A 26,652-nucleotide genomic window follows, 5' to 3' on the forward strand; every position below is an offset into this window, starting at 1 on the left:
TACACCAATTTAATGCTATTTCCCTATTATTGCAATTTTAATGGGATTCTCTCTCTAACTCTTTAAATATCACTCGCAATGGCCACATTGAAAGCAGATTTAAAAAAAAAAAAAAAAATCGCCAAATTTTTCGCCAAGTTGGCGACACAACTTGGCAACCAAAAGACTGGCGATATATCGCCAAGTGACCGCCAAATTATAACACCACTTGAGTTTGCATCGAAATTAACAATGATTTCCCCCCAAAAAGGTGCAAAAGACCCCTTTAGAAACACCCGAATGCAACCAAAATAGGAGGTGCACAACTAGACCCCACTACGAGTCTATGTACCAAATTTCAACTTTCTAGGACATACCATTTTTGAGTTATGCGAGATACTTACGCACATACGCACATACGCACATACGCACATACACACATACGCACATACATACAGACGTCACGAGAAAAGTCATTGTAATTACCTCGGTGATGGTCAAAATGGATATTTCGCGTGTCTATACATTCTTAGGCACTTTTCCGCATGTGGTCGAATCGAAAAAAAAAACTCAACATTCATTTGGGGGTGAGCAAAATGGAAATTAAGGGCGATTTTTGAGTGAAAATTTTTTCGCGAATACAATACTTCCTTTTTTGTAAAAGGAAGTAAAAAAGGAAGTATTGTATTCGCGAAAAAATTTTCACTCAAAAATCGCCCTTAATTTCCATTTTGCTCACCCCCAAATGAATGTTGAGTTTTTTTACTTCCTTTTACAAAAAAGGAAGTATTGTATTCGCGAAAAAATTTTCACTCAAAAATCGCCCTTAATTTCCATTTTGCTCACCCCCAAATGAATGTTGAGTTTTTTTTTCGATTCGACCACATGCGGAAAAGTGCCTAAGAATGTATAGACACGCGAAATATCCATTTTGACCATCACCGAGGTAATTACAACGACTTTTCTCGTGACGTCTGTATGTATGTGCGTATGTGTGTATGTGCGTATGTGCGTATGTGCGTATGTATCTCGCATAACTCAAAAATGGTATGTCCTAGAAAGTTGAAATTTGGTACATAGACTCGTAGTGGGGTCTAGTTGTGCACCTCCTATTTTGGTTGCATTCGGGTGTTTCTAAAGGGGTCTTTTGCACCTTTTTGGGGGGAAATCATTGTTAATTTCGATGCAAACTCAAGTGGTGTTATAATTTGGCGGTCACTTGGCGATATATCGCCAGTCTTTTGGTTGCCAAGTTTTGTCGCCAACTTGGCGAAAAATTTGGCGATTTTTTTTTTTTTTTTAAATCTGCTTTCAATGTGGCCATTGCTAGTGATATTTAAAGAGTTAGAGAGAGAATCCCATTAAAATTGCAATAATAGGGAAATAGCATTAAATTGGTGTAAAAGGAAGTCATGTGATGCACACATCAGCTCGTTTTTCTATTGTGTTTACTTGCGTGCAGGAGAAAAGAAAAAATACATCCACAAAGCTCTAGGCATTGATTTTAGTATTTCAAAAGAAGATTTTAAACATTTCAAATGGGAAAAGTATGTAATATCAATTAATAATGTGCCCAAACATGCATGATATGCAAATGACCCTTCCCAGTTGTGGAAATTATTTTAAAGCTTTTGTTGATCATCCTGCTTTCAAACGCATCGGGATATATGCTCAGTTTTTTGTATGAAAAGAGTAAAACATTGACCAGGAGAAATATTAAATTGCAAGGCCATTTTATAAATAGATAACTATTTACATAATCTATTGATTGTGAAGAGATAAACTGATAGGATGGCAAAACTTACGAGAAGTTTCGTCCAGAACTAAACGGGCCTACTTTCCCGTATACCATTATCGGCTTGCTGGTATCTGATCAATATTCTCAAATTAGCTGAAATCAAAAATTATTTCAAACGTAGCTTTTAAACATTTTAACCTGATTTATTGAAATAAAATATGCCTTCCTCGAAGAAATAGATGCGCAGAAATAAATAAACGAACAAATGAAGTAGTAGCACCTTTTAAACAAAGCAGCGAATATACTTTTTTAAATTTAAAAAAAAAAAAAACTTTAATCGTTTTCAAAAAGAAAAGAAAAGAAAAATAATAAGCTTATTAAAATAAAAACATTATGTCAAAAGAAAAAAAAAATCGTTTGTTTTTCTCCTGTTGCCAAAAAATAATTTTAAAAAAAATGAATAAATGTACTTTTGAAATAAATAAAAAAAAACGAGGTCAACTTCTTTATCTTTATTCTTCACTAATAATCAAGCTGAAAGTCTGTCTCTGGATGTCTGGATATCTGTGTCTCTGGATATCTGGATGTCTGTGACTCTGGATATATCTGGATGTCTGTGTCTCTGGATCTCTGTATGTCTGTTACGCGCATAGCGCCTAGTAGACCGTTCTGCCGATTTACATGAAATTTGGCACATAATCAGTTCGTAGCATAGAGTTGAGCACCTCGAAGCGATTTTTCGAAAATTCGATTTTCTTCTTTTTCTATTTCAATTTTAAGATCATTTTCCCGAGCAAAATTATCATAAGATGGACTAATAAATTACCAAGTTATCATAACGTGGAACAGTAACATGTGCGAGCAAATGAACATAGCAAAATGGCGAGAAATTCATCATCCATTATTTGTAAATATACAGGCGAACCAAATGACCTTTTAATTTTTTATAACGGGCAAAGCCGTGCGGGTACCGCTAGTAAAGAAATAAATTTCATCTCTACATAGTATAAAACGAAGTATCCAAAAAGCGTCTGTTTGTCTAAACGCGCAAAACTCGAGAACTACCCGGCAGATTTCGCTGAAATTTTCACAGTATTTTTCTTTTAGCACCGGAAAAGTTTGCAGACCGGTTCGAAAAGAATTCGATTAGTACTTCGTTTTTTATTCCAATTTAGGCCTAATTTTCACATAAACTCCCAAATATGGGGGTGAAAAATTACCTGCACATATACTAACATCGTTGGAAAGGGTAGAATTTTCCCCGTTCTACGCAATTTGTTTCAATGCTCTACCTTAATTACGGCGGGAGTTATCTGCGTTTTTAACTTGATTTTTTTTTAGGCTTAGCTGAAATTTGGGAAGTATTTTCTTCATTAAATTCATCATTAAAAAATAAAGGAACTATCCCACAGTTTTCTTTTTGACACCATTGGAAAAAGCGAAATTTTTTACTCCAGATCCATCTCAACCTATGGTCGAAAAATTAAGCTTCTATCTCGAAAAGAAAAAAAGTTACAAGCCTTTTTAAATCAAGTTCAAAAAATCTCATTTCCATTCAAATTGTTAAGCATTTTCTTTCGAATTTTATTTCCTTAATTTTTTTTATTTTGTGTCTCCATGGTTACGCTTTTTGCATCCATCTTTCTCGATTTAATTTATTAAAAGTATTTTAATATCTGTCATCATTGTTTGGAGGGGAAATTTTGCATCATGTTTTTTTTTTTTAATTTATTTAAGCCTGATTGTTGAATATACGTCACTTGACACAATTTTTTTTTTCAAGGTAGACCGGGCAACGTAGCTAGTTATCAATAAAAAGAATATAAGGAGTAACATAAAAAACTCCGAACTTCTCCGCTAAACACTGAATACACATATTAACACTTTAGCGTGAAAATAAAAACAAATTATGTGAACAATAATTATTTCAAAGTATAAAACCACGGCTGCGGAGTCGGAGTCCATCTCATTTTGGAATAAAAGAGTTAAGATTTGGGAGCCGAAGGTTTTTAATTCAAAGACTTGGAGTCGGAATCAATCAGCTTCCTTTAAAGTCCGCAACTCTGCCATTGTTTGTGGAGTCGGAGGCGGACTTCTTTTGGGATAAAAGAATCGGAGTCGGAATCAAAGACTTTACAATTCCAAGAGTTGGAGTCAGTCATTTCCCCGCCGTGTCAATTGTGTTGCCAAAGCTACCGAGACAAAGTCGGAGTCGGAGTCAACTGCCCTAAAACTTTAGGAGTCGGAGTCGGAAAATAGTCATCAAGAGCTATTTCCAAAAAAAAAAAATGTTTGAAGTAAATCCGCCTTTAAGTTCGGGATCTATATGGACTTTCAGTTTGGCCGTAGGCGCTAACGTTAAGGGATTTGAACTGTTCAAAATTGAACGGAAAATTGCTTAGATCAAAAAGATATTTCCTATACATGCTCTTCTTCAAAAACTTTTTCCTTCGAATTTTGTTTGAAGCAAATTCGCCTCTATAAGTTCGGAGTTTATATTTGCCTTGAAATTCCGCGCTGATGTTAAGTTTTTTTGAACTGTTAAAAATTGAACGAAAAATTGTTCAAATCAAAAAATGAAATATGGAAATGAGGTGCCCTCGCCAAAATCTTTCGAACAAAAAAAAAAAAAAAAAAAAAAAATTGTTCGAATCGGACTATTCACTCAAAGGTTGTTAGGGGGGGGGGGGGGCAGACAGACCGACGAACCGACAGATCGACAGACATTTCTCCTCTTCTCGATACCCTACTTTCCAATTTTTTATTTTTCAATATTTATTTCATTATTTTATTTATTTTTGACATTTTTTTGTTTTTCGCGATATTTTTAAGATGCATTAAGCCTTCTTTCATACTTTTTTTATTCTTTTCTGATTTTTAATGGGAAAGTAGGCTAAAAACTAGAAGGCATTTATTTAATCATTTTCCTATTTTCAAGTAAAATTCTGTATACATTTATATTTTTTCAAGGAACCACCTTTTACGGTGCCCAACACATTTCACCTATTTGCTCGGCAATATTATCGTGACACAGCGAACTCCCGATTATCCGTGAGCGGGTTATCCGCTATGCAGATTTTCCGCGAACCTAAACTTTTTTTCTCCTTTTATTCCCATCCTTTTGGATGGAATTTATTTCTGCCACATGAGATAAGTATTTTCTCTTTTTACTAAAGGCTAATTCCATTTGAACAGGGCAATGAAGAAACAGACTAGCAATTTTGGTAAAGGAAGGAGGGGGGGGGGGGTGTAATATGCTGGAAAATATAGAGTTTTGGGTACGAAAAATTTCTCGATCTGTTCGGGTGTCAATAAAAAGCACCACATCAGAGAGGAATGAGGCTCCTCCTAGTAGAGCGAAAACTTTATTAATTCATTTCTGAAGCAATGAAAGGAAGTATTCGTTCAAATCTTTACACACATAAATCTCTACATAGTATAAAATGAAGTCTCCAAAAAGCGTCTGTGTGTTTGAACTCGCAAAACTCGAAAACTACCTTGCCAATTTTGCTGAAATTTTCACAGTTTGTTCCTTTAAGTCCTGAAAAAGTTTGCAGACCAGTTCGAATAAAATTCGATGAATAGTTCTTTTTTTATTCCAATTTAGGCCCAATTTTCACATAAATTCCCGAATATGGGGGTGAAAAATTACTCGCAAATAGTAATATTATATATCGTTGGAAAGGGAAGAATTTCCGCGTTCTACGCAATTTGTTACAATGCTCTAACTTAATTGCGGCGGGAGTTATTTACGTTTTTAGCTTGGATTTTTTTAGGTTTAGCTGAAATTTAGGCACTACTTTCCTCATTAAATAAATCAATAAAAAGTGGAGGAATTGTCCCACAGCTTTCTTTTTGACAACACTGGAAAAAGCGAGATTTTTTACTCCAGATCTCTCTCGACCTTTGGTCGAAAAAATTATCTTCTATCTTCAAAGGAAAAAAAGTTATAATACTTTTTAAATCAAGTTTAAGAAATCTCGATTCCATTCAAATTGTGAACCATTTTCTTTCGCATTTTAATTCCTCAAACTTATTTTATTTTGTGTTTCCATGGTTACGCATTTTAAATCCATCTTTCTAGATTTATTTTTTAAAAAGTATTTTAATATCTGTCGTCATTGTTTGGAAGGGAAATCATGATGTTTTTTTTTATTTATTTTTGACACAATTTTTATTTTCAAGGTAGACCGGGCAAAGCCAGGCAACGCAGTTAGTTATTAATAACTAAGAAGTTTACGGCAAACGCTTACAAGTTCTGTATAAAGTATTTTTAACACAATGAGTAGTTAATTTTATGCTTGCATGATATTCTACATCCATCGATCTTGTATGTAATTATTAAATTGTGATCACATACAATAATGATGTATGGATTAGTGATGTGCCGGATCATTAAAAAAGTAGATCTGCGGATACGGATCCGGATCATTAGTGTCAAGATCCGCGGATACGGATACGGATCTCAAGATTTTTTTTTACCCAATTCCAAGTGTAAAATTTGTTACGGAAGGTAGGGTAGACCGACCAGTGAGTGAACACCACCCAGTGAATGAACAGCGCGTCATTTTTAAAAAAAAAATTAAGCTTCCAAAATTTTTTTTCTGAATAAATTTCACTACAAAAGCGTTCTTTATTGATAGTATAAGCTATCTGACACCTGATTGGTTACTTTGGATACGTATTTTTTTTCTGGAAAAAATTTGAAATTTTTACTGCCGTGAATCGTTCTTTCTCTCTTTCAAAATAATAAGGCTGGTTTCGTGCTAGTAATTATTTTGATACATATTATTTTTATCGATAAATTTTATTTTTTAACTCTACGAAAGAAAAATTAAGTATACATATTTAGGCTATGGATTTAAATTGTTTCACGTCAATGCAGAATGTGTAGATTTTCAGGTAGAGGGGTGTTCAGTCACTGGGTGCGAAAAAGTGCGAAAAACCCAGTGAATGAACAATGGGCAAAATTTCTTTTGATTTAAAAAGAAATTTTAAATTTTTTTTGAGATATTTTCATTTTCGTACTTTTTTGTAATGCAGATAGTTTTATATGCTTATTTATTTATGTGTTTCATTACATACTTTATAATTTCTTTATTTTTGTCTTTGCAAACAATGCACTTTTTACTCAGTTTTATCTTTTATCTATCTATATCTCTATCTGTATATTAACCTACCTACCTACATCTATCTTTCTATATCTTTATCTCACTTGATAGATAGACAGGTAGATAGAGAGATATAGAAATATATATATATATAATAAAAAGAGAGAGAATAGATAGGTAGATATGTAAGCATGTTTGTATATAGATAGATAGATAAATAGATAGAGGAAGATATAAAGATAGATATATAAAAAATAAGAGGTAAATAGATATATAGGTAGATAAATATAGAGATAGAATAGGTAGGTAGATAGATAGATCGATAGATTTTTTGATAGATAAATAGATAGGTAGTGGTTAATAGATAGATAGAGAGACTAATATAGAGATAGATTGCTAGGTAGAGAGACTGATATAGAGATAGATATTAGGTAGATATATAGACAGGTAGATAGACCGATAGATATAGATAGGTAGATATACTGATAAGGAGATAGATAGGTAGATAGATAGACAGGTAACAAAGCAGGTAGATAGATAAATTGATTGATTAGGATAATACATTGGTAGATATTTAGATGTACAGACAGATAAATAGGTAGATAGTTAGGTAGATAGTTAGGTAGATAGACAGATAGATAGACAGATAGATAGATAGATAAGTAGATATATATAGATAAGTAGATAAGCAGATATATAGATTAGATAAGTAGATAAATAGATAGATAAACTAAGTAGATAGATAGATAAGTAGATAAATAGATATATAGATAAGTAAATAGATATATAGATAAGTAGATATATAGATAAGTAAATAGATATATAGATAAGTAGATAGATAATGTAAATAGATATATAGATAAGTAGATAGATAGATAGATACATATATAGATAGCTAGATACAGATAAGTAGATAGATAGATGGAAAAATAGATAAGTACATTGATTAATAGGTAAATAGACATAGAGATAGATAGATACGATATATAAATAGATAGATAGATAGATAGATAAGCAGATAGATAGATAGAAAAATAGATAAGTACATTGATAAATAGGTAAATAGACATAGAGATAGACCGATAGATGTGTAGATAGAAAAATAGATAGAAAGGTATATTGATAGATGGATAGTGATATAAAAAGATGGATATAGATAGATAGATATAGATAGTTATATAAATAGATAGATAAAGACATACATAGATAGATAAGTAGATAAGTGGACAGATAAGTAGGTAAATAGATAAGTAGATAAATAGATAGATAAGTAGATAAGTGGACAGATAAGTAGATAGATAGATAGAATAATAGATTACATTGATAAATAGGTAAATAGACATAGAGATAGACCAATAGATGTGTAGATAGAAAAATAGATAGAAAAGGTATATTAATAGATGGATAGTGATATAAAAAGATGGATATAGATAGATAGATATAGATAGTTATATAAATAGATAGATAAATAGATATAGATAGTTATATAGATAGATAGATAGATAGATATAGATAGATATATAAATAGATAGATAAATAAATAGATATAGATAGTTATATAGATAGATAGATAGATCTCAAAAAAACTTAGTTTCTTTTTGAATCAAAATTTATCATGTTCATTCACTGGACCAATTTGTGTTCATTTACTGGTTCGAGGTGTTCATTCACTGGGTCGTTGTGCCATTTTTTCTTCAAACACCTAAAAAAGTCGGAAGCGGTACCATTTAAGTTCCCGCGATTTTTTACAGATATTTACATAGATCAATTAAAATGTTTTAGCTATCACGATCTGTATCGTATAGAATTTAAAATTACTACACTGTTAAAAAAATTTCCTGAAAATAACGGAGAAAGTACCGGCAGCAAAGTTGCCGTAAATATTACGTTTCCGTTCAATGACTTTCCGTGATTTAACAGAAGTTCCATTTCTTATTTCTCCGTAGTTGTAGTTTTCCGTTTATAAATTTCTCGTGACTGAACGAAAATTCCATTTCTTATTTTTCTGTTCATTTACGATCTTTCTGTGTTTTAACAGAATTTACGTTCCTTATTTTTTCATTGCGATATTTTTTCCATTTCTCATTTTCCCGTATTTATATAAAAAGATTTTATTTTAAAAAATATTTAAAAAGCTATGTCAAGTATTGACTTTTCGTTTCATTAAAAATTTAGTTCTTTAAAATGATATATAATACAGATATAGTTAACTGTTCTAAAAATATTACTTTTTTTTATTTGCATTTGTTACTCAAAGATTTTTTAAATTAACATCTGGAGAGACAACTTACCTAACATACCAAGCATCCATTTGCTGACCAAAACTTTTTATATCAACTTCAGATGAGTCAAATTAATCAAATAGTACTAGCAGAAAAATTGATGGATTTGAATAGGACACCAATTATCCCTGCTGATACTGTTCGATATTCCCTTCGTCGTACATTGTCTGGGGTGGCATGGAAAAACATACATGAAAAATATGATATTTTTATTTGCAGAATATGTCAAATAAAATGCTATTAAAAGCAGGTTGACGTTATCATATAATAATATACCTGATAGAGAGTACCGCATATCTATTGTGTTTAAAAACAGAATCATTGACATGCATGTGAAGAATTTTTGGTTCCCAGATGCTACATTCCCCCCCCCCCCCCCCAATGATATCCAAATTTTTCACTCATTGGAATCGCAACGTAGATTTTTAGTACATAATCATATATTACTTAAGCATATATCAATCAGTTCGTTTTACCCGAACTGTTTTTCCAAGAAACTTGCAATAATCTCAAATAAGTTGTTGGATAAGATCTTAATAAATTAAATTAAGTACTTATTGTAGCCAAAACTTTCATTGTATATATTAAAGATCAACAATACACCTTTATTTAGAGATTTAAAATAGTTACTTTCAGTATTCCAAACTGTGAAGCGAATCCCCCCCCCCCCAAAGAAGAGTGATTTTTCCTATGTTGCTCGCACACCACGATAATCTCCGGTATAGATACGAAATGGCATTTAGTGTATTAACTTTCAAGAATGCGTAAGAGCAATAAAAATAACTCTATAATAGTTGTTATAAATTCTAAATAAACTATCATCGGAATTCTATCAAATGCATATTAACAAGGAAAATACATTTGTATTAACATGTACAAAGATATTCAACAACACTTACATATGACCAGCGGTGCTTAAATGCATCTGGATACAGCTAATCCAATAGGCTTTATTTTAAATTGATAACACGAGATCCTTAAACTATTCTCACTGCTAGAGCACACACATATGACTAACGAATAGAATTGTTCAAAGTAGTGAGCAAAATATTAAAACCACAAAAATATTCTAATACTGACTCGGTAAAACCCACATCAAATCACCAGGGCGATCAAAACACATCTGCCAGTCTAAAAATGGCGCGAACATTTTTCCAAACCTACAAAGTTCAAATGCTTATAAACAATTTCGACATACGAGTATATTAACTCTCCAGACATGAAATAGCAAGCTATGTATTTTGTCTACAGCATCTGAGTTGTTATTCTAAAATATGCTTTTAATAAGCACTATCAATAAGTGATGTTTATCATGACTTGAAGACTAATCGGAGCAAAGTACAGCACAGCGGCAACCCTAGAAATGGAAAAATTCCGTTTTCGTCGGGATGTTTACGTTTTTGTAAGGAAAAAATACATTTTGAAGCATTACGGAACTATTCTGTTAAAATCAGTCAGAAAACTACCTGAATTTTCAGGTTTTTTTTAACAGTGTAGGATTTTTTAAAAATGAAATTTTGCTTAACTGTTCATTCACTGGTCGGTCTACCCTATTCTCGTCAGAACAATGGCAGTTTCTTCAAAAAATGTCAACTGCGGCAAAACTGAGACCATGATTTACATTTTAAAGAAATCCCCGTTAAAATTGAGGGAGAGTTGGAAGGAATAGGTTAGCGCTGCATTAATGCTTAGATGGAATGTGAAAAATTATTTCTAGCTTACTTGGTAGATGTAGGATACAAGAGCAAGAGTGTAAGCTGCTACTGGACAGGATAGAAATAATTTTTCCCATTTTTTTTCGGCATAAATGCAGCGCTGACCCATTCCACCAAACTTCTCCGACCGACGAAATACAGAGCCGGGAACACCTTTACAAACAGTAAATAGAGAATTTAGTTTCACTTTTCGTAAAGGATGCCAAGAAATATAAAAATGAAGAATAACAGAAAAACCCAAATCAATAACAAAAACTAATATTGAATTTAAAAATTTAAAAAAAACATGTCCCAGAGAGCCGACCTCATATTAAGATGAATTTCGCGGGTCAAAACACACATTTGTTAACAAATATGATTGACAGCAGGTAAAAATTTAAAATCATTGAGCTTTTTCTCCTTATCTTCCGACTGTGAAATCGCTACCAATCACGCGTATAAATGCTTAGAATTGCATTTAAAATTTACTTAACAACATTATAGCTCCTACTATATATAAGTCGGAAGTTTCAAATAAATATCAAACGCAGAAAACTTCGTTCTTTCAATTAGGGCAAACATTTTTAACGTACGGGTAAATGTTTACAACCATAATTGTGAAAGACGTTAAATCGGTTTTTAATTAATATCTCCGGTAATTAAAGCTCTACAAAAACGAGGCCAAACTAAGAACACTTTCGATCAAGTCACCTTTTGAACGAAAAATGAACGATCAAAATCGGTTCATCTGTTTAGGAGCTACGATGCCACAAAAACGCACACTGATACACACTTTTAAAACTTATTTCCCCTTCCTTTTTGCAACGGGGGGGGGGGGTACAAATTGGCTTCTGAAATGATACCTTATATTTTAAATAGGGAATAAAACCTAATTTAAACGGAATTTAAGAGTCTTTTATTCAAATATTTAAAAAATTTTAGAATAGAAATGATCCGTTTAAGATCCGTCAAAAAAGTTACGGATACGGATGTTTATTTTCCCTCGGATATCCGCGGATGCGGATACGGATATACGGAACATCACTAGTATGGATATGAATAATACTGCCGACGTTTTAGGGGGGTGGAGGTTTAGACCCTCATGACCCTCTCCTTGTATCCGTGCATTTGAACACGGAAAAATCTGTCGTAAAATTTGAAAAGAAAGAGGATGATTCCGTTCATGATTTAGCAAATTTAGAGAAATTCATTGCTGGTGAAGAAAAATATAAGGAAAGATAAAATTGAGTTAATTAATTCTGACACTGATGATCTAGGCTCGGAGCTTGTAATAATGAACAAATGATACACAAAGTATTCGGTAAGAATTTTGAGAACGATGGAAAGATGATGAAGTACAAAGAAGATGTGTCACAACGTGTTGCTGCCACTCAATTTAAAGGCCATGCTCAACATTTAGAGGAAAAAAAGAACGTACCATTTTACGATAAAATAGTGCTAAAAATACTTTAATCCCCATAAAAGAGGAAGTATTTCAATGCAGACGTTTATGCTGAAACTTATGACTGGATTTCTAAGGTGGTGGTGCTTACCCTTCGGCCCGCGGGCCTTACGCCGCCCGCGAAGCAGAAACTTGTGGCCCGTTGTTTTGTTAAATGCTACAAATCGAAAACCACAAAGAGTCACAGGGTCAAACTCGGAGCCAAATATTCAAAATTTGTTTTCCGGAAAACAGGTAGATTCATAATGTGTTCTGGTCCGAGAGTCATTATTTTAATTTGAAGAGCTGCCCTGCGGGTAAATAAAGGTTGTGCACCACTGTTCTAAAGAAATAAGTAGACATTTACAAGCTCTGAATATTTTTTGTTTAAAGTAGCGTATTTATAGTAAGAAAAACGTCAAAAACCACAAATTGCGGATTACTGTAGACACATGTTTCGGCGTTACAAGGAATGCTTTTTTCAAAACAAAAGAAATGCTTTTGTCGGATGTCTTTTCATCCATTGCTCATCTCTTTTGCATTGAAAAAAAAGGCGTTCCTTGTAACGCAGAAACACGTGTCTGCAGTAATCTGCAATTTGTGCTTTTGACGTTGTTATTTCTTTTACTTTACTTTACTTTTCAGCACAAAGGTATGTATTTATCTTAGCGTATTTATGTTACCTTTTGCGCGTATAAATAGTTCAAATGCATATTTAGTCCCCGAATGACCTCAATTAAGTGAAGGTGGCATAGCTACCTATAGTAGTTTTTGCATTGAACATTGTAGTGTGTCATTCTCAAATCCGAAAATTGTATGGCCGTTATTGTTCTTGTTGCTATTATCATTTTTACTTCCTTTTACAAACTGGTATGTTGTGGCCATCACGAAACTTTCTTCTATATTTTTCTTTTTCTTTTTTTTTCTTCTGATCCCTCCCCATGCTTGACGAGGAAGCAATATTCCCAACAAAAACAAAATTACACATGCAAAAACTTGACCCAATGTCTGAATTATTGCAAAAGCAAAGCAAAGAGCGAAAATTGAAAGTTATTTTAAAAAGCCTTGCTTGAATGAATTACAAATATTTTATTTGTTAACAAACATAAGATGGCAACCAGTTAAAAATTTTAAATCATTGAGATAATATTTCCTATCATTTCCATACAATTAAAATCACGAGAAATGCGCAGACGACAATCTATTACGATTTATCTTTCTTATTGTTGCATTAATAAAAATATTTTTATTCGCAAAAAAAAAAAAAATAAAAAAAAAAATCAACACCTCTTGGAGCGATCGGCGTCAAAATAGAACCAAAGCCTGTTTACATATAGATTCACATATACTCCAAATTTCAACCAGAACGTAGCATTACTTCTTGAGATAGGGCACTCAAAATGGAAAAAAAGAACGGGTGATTGCGCTACACCCCCCTTTTTAGCTGTTGACCACAAAAATAAAATCAGCTTTTATACCCACTAAGGGCTACTTGCCGATAAATTTTTCTTTCATTCCGTTCATTATTTCTTGAGATACAGCAGTCACAATTGACGACAAAAAAACGTTCTATAGCTCAACCCCCGTTTGAGTTATTGACACCAAAATTGAATCAGCACCTGTTCCTGTTAATACCAACATATGGACCAAATTTTGTTTGATTCCGCCAGTAACTTTCTGAGGAATAGCAAGCACGCGTAACTCGAAAAAACGTCCCATTGCTCCACCCCTCTTGGAGGAATTCGCACCAAAAACTAATGGGCACAAGTTCACATAGGGGCACATATGTGTACTAAATTTCGTTCGATTTCATGCGGTAGTTTTTGTTGTAGAGCGGCCACAAAAAACTGGTCACCACACAGACGTGACACACATACATACACACACACATACATACATACACACACACATACATACACACACACACACAGACAGACAGACAGACATTTTCCAAAAATGGTCGAAATGGACTCAGCACACCTCAAAACGTTCGAATCCGTCAAAATTCGAAATTCGAAAATTTGCACGAATCCAATACTTTCTTCTATATATTAGATATAGAAGAAAGTAAAAAAGAAATATTGTATTCGCGAAAAAATTTTCACCCCCAAAATCGGCCTTAATTTCCATTTTGCTCACCCCCCGAATGAATGTTGAGTTTTTGTTTCAACCCGACCACGCGTGGATATGTGCCCAGGAACGTACAGACACACGAAATATCCATTTTGACGATCCCTGAGTTAATTACAACGAGTTTTCTCGTGACGTCTGTATGTACGTATGTGCGTATGTGTGTATGTATGTCGCATAACTCAAGAACGGAATGTCCTAGAAAGTTGAAATTTGTTACGTAGACTCCTAGTGGGGTCTAGTTGTGCACCTTCCTTTTTGGTTGCATTGGGATGCTCCAAAGGGGTCTTTTGCTCCTTTTTGGGGAGAAATCATTGTTAATTTCGATGTAAAACTCAAGTGGTGTTATAATTTGGCGGACACTTGGCACCATATCGCCAGTGTTTTGGTCGCCGAGTTTTGTCGCCAACTTAGCGACAAATTTGGCGATTTTTTTTAATTATTTTTTTTTAAAATCTGGGGTTAATTTGGCCACTGTTGGTTATATTTAGAGAGTAAACTATTGAATCATATTAAAACTGCCAGTAATGAGAAAATGACATTAAATAGGAGTAAAAGGAAGTCATGTGATGCACACATCAGCTCGTTTCGCCTTGTTGTCCTTAAATGTACTCATGTAATTCGACACTTGTTTTTCTTGATTCAGGCCCCAACCATTGGATCAAATCGTTCCCCACAGGCTGCCGGGCAGATGCAATCGCCAGTGGACCATCCGAAATTCCGTCGTCGTCCAAGACCCCGCAGCTGATGCAGAGACCCTTGAGGTGGACCTACGTGCCAAAGAATTGCAGATCGCTTCTCAACACCGGGGAGGGATGGAAAGTCATCATCGAAGGGCAAGACTCGTGTGAGTTTCCCTTCTGCATGGTGAAAACCGCTTTTTCCGTTTTTTCTTTCTTTGTTTTTAATTTTAATTTTTATTTTTAACTAGTGATACCCGCACGGCTTTGCCCGTAACAGAAAAATCAAAAGGTCTTTTGGTTCGCCTGTATATTTACAAATAACGTATGGCGAATTTTATCGCCAATTGGCTTGTACCCATGTTACGGTTCCACGTTATGATAATTTCGTATCTCGCCATTTGGCTTGTGCCCATGTTACGGTTCCACGTTATGATAATTTCGTAATTTACTCGTCCATTTTATGATAGTTTTGTTCTTAAAATTGGAATGGAAAAAGAACCACATCGAATTTTCGAAAAATCGCTTCGAGGTGCACACCCTCATGCTACATACTGACTTTGTGCCAAATTTCATGAAAATCGGCCGAACGGTCTAGGGCGCTATGCACGTCACAGACATCCTACAGACATCCAACAGACATCCAGACATCCTCCGGACAGAGAGACTTTCAGCTTTATTATTAGTAAAGAAGTAAATTTTTACTAATAATAAAGCTGAAAGTCTCTCTGTCTGGATCTCTGTCTGTCAGGATCTCTGTGACGTGCATAGCGCCTAGACCGTTCGGCCGATTTTCATGAAATTTGGCACAGAATTAGTTTGTAGCATGGGGTGTGCACCTCGAAGCGATTTTTCTAAAATTCGATCTTGTTCTTATTCTATTCTAACTCTAAGAACATTTTACCGGAGAAATTATCATAACGTGGACGAGTAAATTACCAAATTGTCATAACGTGGAACCATAACATGGCGGGCCATAGCAAATTGGCAAGAAATTCATCATCCATTATTTGTAAATATACAGGCGAGCCAAATGGACTTTTAATCTTCTACTTCGGGCAAAGCCGTGCGGGTACCACTAGTGCATTCATAATGCAGAAATAGAACTTACGAAGACCCATAAATCTTAAAAGTACTTATAGTTTAAGAGTCGACTCAGGTTGGCCTACCCTCATCGAGTTCCCTCAAGATTTTTTCTCTGCAGAAAATAAGTTATTTTTTGCAAAATAGTTTTTTTTCTAGCAGAATTTTATACGAATACGCCTTGCAATTAACACACATTGCAAAAAAAAAAAAAAGTAACTTACTAAAACCGTTCAATGTGATCCAGTCGCAAATATGTAATTCTGCTTTAATGAAAAAAATCGGTGATCACAACAATCAATTTTCAACAAGCATAAAATGGCAATCTAACTAAGTTGCAGTTTACGATAGTCGACTCAAATATTTCATAAGCCTCTCAACTTCGAATATGAGACACAAATTTAATGCCCTTTTCAGAATTCGATTTAAATCTTTGAAGAGAAAAGAAGTTTTTGAGGCTTCAACACTACTTTACAACAGCTAGAACCAAATGCGGAGTTGCTTCTCGGAACAATGCTTCTGTTATGTCTAGTTCTTTTTGAATTTACTGGTTTTCCCGTCGTAGGAAGAGAGTTGTACTTTGTTTTGGATTCTTAAAGGTTTCTTTCAAAACCACCCGAACAACAAGTCACACATGTATGACGTTTGCTAATGTCAAGTTCTTTATGCTTTCATTTAGAACTAGTGGTACCCGCACGCTTTGCCCGTAATAGAAAAAATTAAAAGGTCTTTTGGTTCGCCTGTATATTTACAAATAATGTATGGTGAATTTTCTCGCCAATTGGCTTGTACCCATGTTACGGTTCCACGTTATGATAATTTCGTATCTCGCCAATTGGCTTGTGCCCATGTTACGGCTCCACGTTATGATAATTTCGTAATTTACTCGCCCATCTTATGATATTTTTGTTCTTAAAACTGGAATAGGAAAAGAACCACATCGAATTTTCGAAAAATCGTTTCGAGGTGCACACCCCCATGCTACAAACGTACAAACTAACTTTGTGCTAAATTTCATGAAAATCGGCCGAACGGTATAGGCGCTATGTGCGTCACAGAGATCCAGACATCCTACAGACATCCTGCAGACATCCTCCGGACAGAGAGACTTTCAGCTTTATTATTAGTAAAGATGGTTTAATTTACAAAGGGTGCTGATACACTATATGACCAAAAGTATTGGGACACTTTCAAAAATTCACATTTTAACGGATTTTTTGAAAAACAAAAAACTAATTTCTCTGTAATTTTTTTCACATAAAAATATACTTCAGTCGCCATTTTCAACAAAAATTAAGTCTTTTATTCATTTAGGGGACGAACAACAAATTGAAGAAACAAAAAAAAAATGGTTTTTGATCATTTTTCATTGTAAATACCTGGGAATAAGCTATAAATTTCAGAAATAAGTTAAAACCCTATCTAGAATTTATCTTTATATTTTCGTGAAAGTATCTCTTATACCCACGGAGATATAAGCATTTCTTTCAAAATTGCAAATATTTTTAAAAGGTTTTCGGCTCATATCACGCAGAGTTTTCCTTCAAACGTTACTAAACTTTCAGAATATTTGACAGCATATTAGAGAAACATAATGATAACATTTCAAGTTACAATATTTAAAATTCAATGAAATATGAACGTTTAAAGCAATTAATTTTTCACTGCGCATGCACGAAAGATAGCAATTTATAACTATCAAAATTGGGAGCCAGATATATCTTACATCTCATAAAAAAGTTTCACCTTGATATCTTTAAAATCTAAAAAGTTATCAGCGATCTAATGAGCCGAATTTTAATAATTCTTGGCTAGACGACGAACCGTGAGGGATCGTTTGCAAATAATCCGTCTTATCATGAATCACTCTGCAACAATTGCAGGAAAGTGTTGCCAGTTTGTGTTTCCTCAATTTGTTGTTTGTCCCCTAAATGAATAGTAGACTTAATATTTACTGGAAAATGGCGGTTGGAGTATACCTTTCATGTGAAAAAAATTACAGAGCAATTGGTCTTTTATTTCTCGAGAAATTCGTAAAAATGTTTATTTTTGAAAGTGTCCCAATAATTTTGATCATATAGTGTAGAAACTCATTTCTGATTTTTTTTTAAATATCAGTTGAAATTAGAGATGTATTTGTTTTATAACTGAGAGCTTTCATGGTCAAACACCAGAAATAAGTCCAGTCGTCATTCAACCATTAATATTGGGTAATGTGTGTCTAATCATAAAAATTACATTTTATATTTTAGATTGCCTTTGAAACTTGAAATATTAATTGAAAATTTCGACTTACAAACATTTTTTTTTTTTTTTTGAAAGAAAAATAATACAATGTTACTGTCTGAAAATAAAAGCTATTGAGTTTTTATTTTTTCCAACCCAGTCTAAGTCCAAATCAAAACTGAATTGGTTTTTCTTAAGCTGAACCAAAACTTAAACTGTAGTTTCCGTTTATTCATATGGCCGTCCTAAGCACAGTAGTAAAAAAAGTCATACCAGCACTTTTGAACAAAACTGAGTTATTAGAACAAAGTTGTTCTCTGTTTCGTATTTTACATAATAAATAAAATGTTTTAGGGTCATTTGATCAAGAACTTAAAAAAAAGGAAAAAAAAAAAAAAGAAATCTGAATCAAATATATGGAAGAGCCAAACTTTAAAAAACTATCTCAGCTTGAGCCCAACTTCAAATTCCACTTTTTTGCTTAGCACGGCAGTGTACAGGGTGCGGCCAAAAAAAAAAAAAAAAAAAAAAAAAATCGGACGAAAATTGTATCATCGAATGGAAGAAAGGTAATTTCATTTTAATAAGTGCCTAACTTATTTTTGTCTCTCATTTTATTAGAAAGTAGCTATATTTCCTAGTTGATGCATTGTAATTCGGTTTTCTTACAATCTATACATATAATAAAATAAGATGTTTGTGTGTGTGTGTGTGGCGCGCTTCCCGGGAAAACGGTAAGGCTTAGAAAGATGAAATTTGGTATACAGGTACAGTTTCTGCCGAAGATGCGCACCTCGGGCTTCGATTTTTGATATTTTAATTAGAAAAAAAGTTATTTAATGTTTTATGTGTTTTTTTGCACTTTTTAGTACTTTTTACCTCACAGACCCCGAACCAATCGCGCCACACAAATATTTTTTGTACTATAGTGTTGGAAATTTAATTTTAAATACGATGAATGAAAAAAAATGAAGATAGAGCAATTTTTGTATTTTTTATGAATTTTTGAAAAAACCTTCAATTTGCATTTTTTCCTGGGTTTTATATTTTTTTAATATCATAATGCGAGAAGTATCACAGCCTCATTTCTAAAATTTAAGTTGGTAATAGTAAAAAGATTTCGCCCTCTTCAGAAGAAAAAAGTTCTTAAAAATACGCAATAGTTTTTTTTTTACAATTTTTTTTAATGCTGAACACATCATGTCTTTCTACGCATCGGTCGAAAAAAGCGTTCTTCAATCTTTTATGCCTCTGACGTCACTATTTGGATTTCGATTCGATATTTACGACGGAATCTTAATCGGAAACAATGTTAATTTTTTTTTTTACTATATAGCTTACTTCTACATTTTATGACGTGATGACCACGTGTTTTTCCGGCAGTGCTTTTTTTTTCCTTTCCTTTTTTTTTTTTTTTTTTTTGTTTAATTTAAGGATTGCATTCAATTCTTTTTCGAATTCCGTCCCCTCCCCCCAAGCTGGACCTTTTGCTGTATCTATATTACGTTACATTTCATAGATGTGCGCATTTAATTCAATAAAAACAGCGAGATTTTTTTTTTTCTTCGTCACTTACTTTACTTCATAACTTTTTGCACACTACGGGAAATTTTGGAGATAACTTTTTTTTTTTTTTTTGCTCTATTTAAATAAAAAAAAGCGGTTTTTTAAGTGATCTTTGTTTTTAATAGGAAATGAGCGGGGAAGTTAAACTAAATAGAGATGGATAAGAAAACTTAGAGATAGATCGTAAAGGTAGATAGCCGCCGAAGGCGGCATTAGGTAGATACAGAGATTGAGATTTAGTGGACAAAAAATGTTTTTTTCGAATTAATACTTATATAAATAAAAAAAGATTGTTAATTACTGTCAGAGATAGATATGCATAGATCGTATAGATAGATAAACAAATATAGAGGTTGATACAGTAAATGGACAGCAAAGAAAGAGACATGCCCGTCATTTAAGGAACTTCAACGAGGTGTCAATGCTCCCCCCCCCTCACACACACACACACACACCATGACTTCGAAAAAACAATGCTTTCACATAAAAGTGGAAGTGCTTTTTGTTATTTTTCGACAAATATTTCCATGAAGAGTACGCCGTTTGTGTCTCCCCTCCGCCTCCTTTAATAATATTCCAACCGACGGAACTGGAGATAGATCTAGAAAATATTTTATTCAAACTACTAATGATGTAGATAGATATAGATTGATTGATACCGCCACGAAGTTTATTTAAGCAGCCGCCGAAGGCAGATCGCAACATTGGCGTAAAAATGCGAATGATAATATTGATAATATAGAGAAAAACATTGATTAATACCGTCGCTAAATTGTCCAAGCAGCCGCCGAAGGCGCCAACCCTGGCGCAAAAAGGCGAATGGCGTAAAAAGGCGGACCAGCTGGTCGCCGCAGGCGGCTAGTCTATACATATAATAAAATAAGATGTTTGTGTGTGTGTGTGTGGCGCGCTTCCCGGGAAAACGGTAAGGCTTAGAAAGATGAAATTTGGTATACAGGTACAGTTTCTGCCGAAGATGCGCACCTCGGGCTTCGATTTTTGATATTTTAATTAGAAAAAAAGTTATTTAATGTTTTATGTGTTTTTTTGCACTTTTTAGTACTTTTTACCTCACAGACCCCGAACCAATCGCGCCACACAAATATTTTTTGTACTATAGTGTTGGAAATTTAATTTTAAATACGATGAATGAAAAAAAATGAAGATAGAGCAATTTTTGTATTTTTTATGAATTTTTGAAAAAACCTTCAATTTGCATTTTTTCCTGGGTTTTATATTTTTTTAATATCATAATGCGAGAAGTATCACAGCCTCATTTCTAAAATTTAAGTTGGTAATAGTAAAAAGATTTCGCCCTCTTCAGAAGAAAAAAGTTCTTAAAAATACGCAATAGTTTTTTTTTTACAATTTTTTTTAATGCTGAACACATCATGTCTTTCTACGCATCGGTCGAAAGAAGCGTTCTTCAATCTTTTATGCCTCTGACGTCACTATTTGGATTTCGATTCGATATTTACGACGGAATCTTAATCGGAAACAATGTTAAATTTTTTTTTTTACTATATAGCTTACTTCTACATTTTATGACATGATGACCACGTGTTTTTCCGGCAGTGCTTTTTTTTTTCCTTTCCTTTTTTTTTTTTTTTTTTTTTGTTTAATTTAAGGATTGCATTCAATTCTTTTTCGAATTCCGTCCCCTCCCCCCAAGCTGGACCTTTTGCTGTATCTATATTACGTTACATTTCATAGATGTGCGCATTTAATTCAATAAAAACAGCGAGATTTTTTTTTTCTTCGTCACTTACTTTACTTCATAACTTTTTGCACACTACGGGAAATTTTGGAGATAACTTTTTTTTTTTTTTTGCTCTATTTAAATAAAAAAAAGCGGTTTTTTAAGTGATCTTTGTTTTTAATAGGAAATGAGCGGGGAAGTTAAACTAAATAGAGATGGATAAGAAAACTTAGAGATAGATCGTAAAGGTAGATAGCCGCCGAAGGCGGCATTAGGTAGATACAGAGATTGAGATTTAGTGGACAAAAAATGTTTTTTTCGAATTAATACTTATATAAATAAAAAAAGATTGTTAATTACTGTCAGAGATAGATATGCATAGATCGTATAGATAGATAAACAAATATAGAGGTTGATACAGTAAATGGACAGCAAAGAAAGAGACATGCCCGTCATTTAAGGAACTTCAACGAGGTGTCAATGCTCCCCCCCCCTCACACACACCATGACTTCGAAAAAACAATGCTTTCACATAAAAGTGGAAGTGCTTTTTGTTATTTTTCGACAAATATTTCCATGAAGAGTACGCCGTTTGTGTCTCCCCTCCGCCTCCTTTAATAATATTCCAACCGACGGAACTGGAGATAGATCTAGAAAATATTTTATTCAAACTACTAATGATGTAGATAGATATAGATTGATTGATACCGCCACGAAGTTTATTTAAGCAGCCGCCGAAGGCAGATCGCAACATTGGCGTAAAAATGCGAATGATAATATTGATAATATAGAGAAAAACATTGATTAATACCGTCGCTAAATTGTCCAAGCAGCCGCCGAAGGCGCCAACCCTGGCGCAAAAAGGCGAATGGCGTAAAAAGGCGGACCAGCTGGTCGCCGCAGGCGGCTAGTTTTAAATAAAGTACTTGCTGTTTTAAGTTGTTTAACCAAGTAGAACGACAGTTCGTTTGCTTGTTGTGCCCCGGCAAACAGTATTTGAAACGATATGTCTTTTCGAGTGGCTTGGAAATGATCGTCGATGTCCGGAAAGTCGACAAAATGAACAATGAACATTTGAGTTAATCGTCAGGTCATCCAAAAGTGAGTTCAATGAAATCTTTGGGTTTCCACGAGAGCAGTCGTTCGTAAGATGGGAATTTGTAACCGATAAGTACGACTAAGGGAAAAAGCAGATCAAACAGAAGTTTTACGAGTTCCAAAAAGTTCAGGCATTTGTATGACTCCAAAGATGCCAAAAACGTTTGAGACGGGCCGCAAGGCCACGCTGAAAGAGATAGTATTCAACCAGCTCATATCCCCTAGAACAATAAAAATTGGTCTGTAGCCAAGCACCTTAAAAAATGTTAACTATCGCCAAAATCCGAAGTCAGGCTTGGTCTGTGAAGGAATCAGCACAAGTGAAAAAAAAATCTCTAGTTTTTTGTGGATGAGGGCCGTAAAATGAATCAAAAAGTGAACCAGAAGGACATTTTAGAAGTTATTGTACTCCTGTGGGCCTAAGAGCACTTCAGCAATGTAAACTGGACATTTTCCTTGAACTCCACATCGATTCATGAGGGCAAAAAGACAAGAGTGGTACAAGGCGCATTTTTTTTTTTTTTTTTTTTTTTTTTTTTTGACATGATATTATCTTTTGAGTGGACGCTCAACTCAGTAGACCTCAATCCCATCTATTACACTGTATGGCCTATTTAGGTGTCGAAGGTCTACCCTAAACTACACCTACTCTCTAAACCAATTGCTTTATAGGGAATAGGATTGATTAAAGGACTTATGGCCTTGAATGAAAAATTCAATAAGCAGTTGCATCTCTGTAATACTGCAAAAGGCTGCTAATTTGAAACCAATTAAATTTATTGATTGCTAAAGGTCTACTCATATTATTATTTTTTGTGTTTTGTTAATTTTTTCATTTTTAATAAATTTCATGGAAAATTGCTTGCCCGGGTATTTTTGCCGCACCCTGTACATTTGATTCGCACAGTCAGCAGAAACATAGTTTTGTGGTTGATGTTATGCTTGTTTGTTTTATGAAGAAGGAAAATAAATTCTTCACTAAGGTTATTGGTTTAAGCTTTTTTGCAAAAAATATTATTAAACGTTTTTTGATCTATATGCAAATTATATTATCATACAAAAACTTGCATTAAGGTTAGACAGTATTTTAACACAAAACGGGGGGGGGGGGGAAATTGCATCAGAATTTAAGTGGGAAAATTTTTTAATCACTTTTTGCTGAAAATTTCAATTAAAACCCTGAAAAGTTCTTAAAAAATGATTTTTTTTTTCAATTTTTCCGAAGTGGAAATTTATTCCTTTGGAAAAAAACGGTTTCTTTCCGTTTTTTTCGGAAATTTTCCGTTTTTTTTCCGACTGTTTTCATTTCTAGTTGGAATTCAAACTATTTCCATTCAAGAATTAGTACTAAAGCTCCCCGGCCTTCGGTCCTTTTTCAAAGCCCTGCTTTTAATGAATGTGATGATGATACTTCTTTGCTTATATTTGTTCTCTCCTTACAGGCCTCACCGGTGGACCCCTCCAGCACTCATACCAACTCGTACAATTTCACTCTCATTGGGGCAAGTGTCACAAAACCGGTTCGGAGCACACTGTTGATGGAGAAGGTTTTGCTGCTGAAGTAAGAGCTGTATAGTTTATTTGAAATTTTTCAACTCAATCACAATTTAGGGGATATCCATAAATGATGCCACACGCCCCATTTCCCCCTTTGTCACACTGTATCACGCTTTACCTCATTTACCCTACCCCATTTCTAGTAGTGTTCCCATAGGGTATACTCCATATATGCCGTATACTCTCAAACATTTTTTAAACATCTAGCGTATACCCTCAAGCTTCAAAAAATTTCCTATTATGATATATTTTATCTATCATCGCATACACATATTGTGCACAGTGAATTACTGGGAGTATACCCTCAGAAATATTGATGGGGACATCACTGCCCTACTCATGTCACGTGTCACACTATATTACTACAGTTATTGTTGTTGTCTTGTCCCATCTACACGACCGACTTCTACTAAACAGATGCCATAAGATATTGTATTTTCAGGGTTGTAGTTTATTTACCCCAAAAATATTTATCGTTAACAATGTGGAGCAATCAAAAAGTTACCTTAATATAAATTGCTCACAGACATGCATAATTTACAGAAAAGCAAGCGTAAACAAGTAACTAAATTAAAATTTCAGAAACCTCCGACTGGGTCGCAAATGTAGAATCAAGAGGGAAAATTGAAAATCCTTTTAAAAGCCTTCTATTATTAAAAATCAATTTCAAGTATTTTAATTGTTAACAAATAGAAACTGGCAACAGATAAACATTTTAAATCATTACTTTCAATTTCCCTGTCGGCCAACAATGAATTAGGTTACCAATCGCGTGAATGAAGGCTTAGCCGTTATTAAAATCTGCTTTAAAAAACGTTATAATTCGAATTCTATGTAACATGGAAGTTCCAAACACATTCTATTAGACGCGGAAAAAGATTCTCTTTATTTTAATATTAAATTTGAAAAAATTTAAACATGTTTTCGCTGTAAAAATTACGATAAATTTTTTTAGAGGTTTTTATTAATTTCTTCGTTAATTAATGTCATCCAAAGACGCAACCTAGCTAAGAACACTCTCGATCAACTCTCCTTTCGAACAAATTTTTTTTCTTCAAAATCGGTCTATCCGTTTAGGTGCTAGAGTGCCACAGACAGACACACAGATACACAGACACGTCAAACTTATAACTCCCTTCCTTTGTGTGTCGGGGGTTAAAAAAAAATAATTCAAAGTAATTTTATCTTATGCAATTGAACGATAATTTATACTGTACTTATTTTTAGTTACATTTGGTTCATTAGAACATGGACCAGATGATTACCATGATGATTGTGAAAGCCAATTTTAATTCATAGAATTTAATTATAATTGTTACTGTAGGTACATTTTTAGTTACATTTGGTTCATTAGAACATGGACCAGATGATTATCATGATAATTGTAAGCCAATTTTATTTTATCTCATACAATTGAATTATAGTTTTTACTGTAAGTTTACTTTTAATTGCATCTGGTTTATTGGAACATGGACCAGAAGATTATCTTGGTAATTGAAAATCAATTTTATCTCATACAATTGAATTGTATTTTTAGTTGCATCTGGTTCATTAGAACATGGAGCAGATGATTACCGTGATAATTGAAAGCCAATTTTAATTCATAGAATTTAATTATAATTGTTACTGTAGGTACATTTTTAATTACATTTGGTTCATTGGAACATGGACCATGTGATTATCATGATAATTGAAAGCCCCCCAATTTTATTTTATCTCATACAATTGAATTATAATTTTTACTGTAAGTATACTTTTAATTACATCTGGTTTATTAGAACATGGACCAGAAGGTTATCTTGATAATTGAAAATCAATGGGGTGGTTTCCTTCAGTCAAAAGTACTACTTTTAGTCATTGAAATGGATAGAATGAGCAAAAAAAAAAAAAAAAAAAAAAAAAAACCATGGACCCAGAAAATACTTTCATTTTCCCAACAGTTTTTTTTAAATTAATATTTTAAAATGTCCGATTTTTCAAACAAGGCGTGGTGTTCATGACGTCACAAATGATGCAATTTGGCGCATCTTTCTACTACGTTTCCACGCTATAATAATCAAGCAGCGAATTAAAATTTGCGCTCGACGCTTACTATCAACCATATCGTTGCCAATACACGTGAGTAAAGATGCTAATTAAATATTTTGTTCTGTGAATGGCAACATCGAATGGCATTTCATCATTTGTGATGTCACACGACAGAAGTGTAAACAATTAAAGCGCACCGATTTAAGTAATTTTTTAAAAATATTAAACTTAAATAAATTATTTAAAAAATGGTCAGATCCTATGTTTTTAAGCATGCTCTTTCATAAAAAAATACTTTTAAAATTTTGGAAACGACCCCATTTTATCTCATGCAATTGAA

The 26,652-nt window shown here is 33.6% G+C and overlaps 1 protein-coding gene across 1 annotated transcript in view; it reads left to right on the forward strand.

The window, feature by feature from the left end:
• LOC129226006 (carbonic anhydrase 5B, mitochondrial-like) overlaps window positions 1–26,652 on the forward strand; it is a 131,996-nt gene that overhangs the window by 86,289 nt on the left and 19,055 nt on the right. The window contains exons 2-3 of the mRNA XM_054860581.1: window positions 15,022–15,222; window positions 24,170–24,288. Coding sequence (XP_054716556.1) covers window positions 15,123–15,222; window positions 24,170–24,288 — 219 coding nt within the window. The 5' untranslated portion in view covers window positions 15,022–15,122. The remainder of the gene's footprint in view (window positions 1–15,021; window positions 15,223–24,169; window positions 24,289–26,652) is intronic.

This window comes from Uloborus diversus, chromosome 7, assembly GCF_026930045.1.
Source record: "Uloborus diversus isolate 005 chromosome 7, Udiv.v.3.1, whole genome shotgun sequence".
In the NCBI taxonomy this organism is placed as follows: domain Eukaryota; kingdom Metazoa; phylum Arthropoda; class Arachnida; order Araneae; family Uloboridae; genus Uloborus; species Uloborus diversus.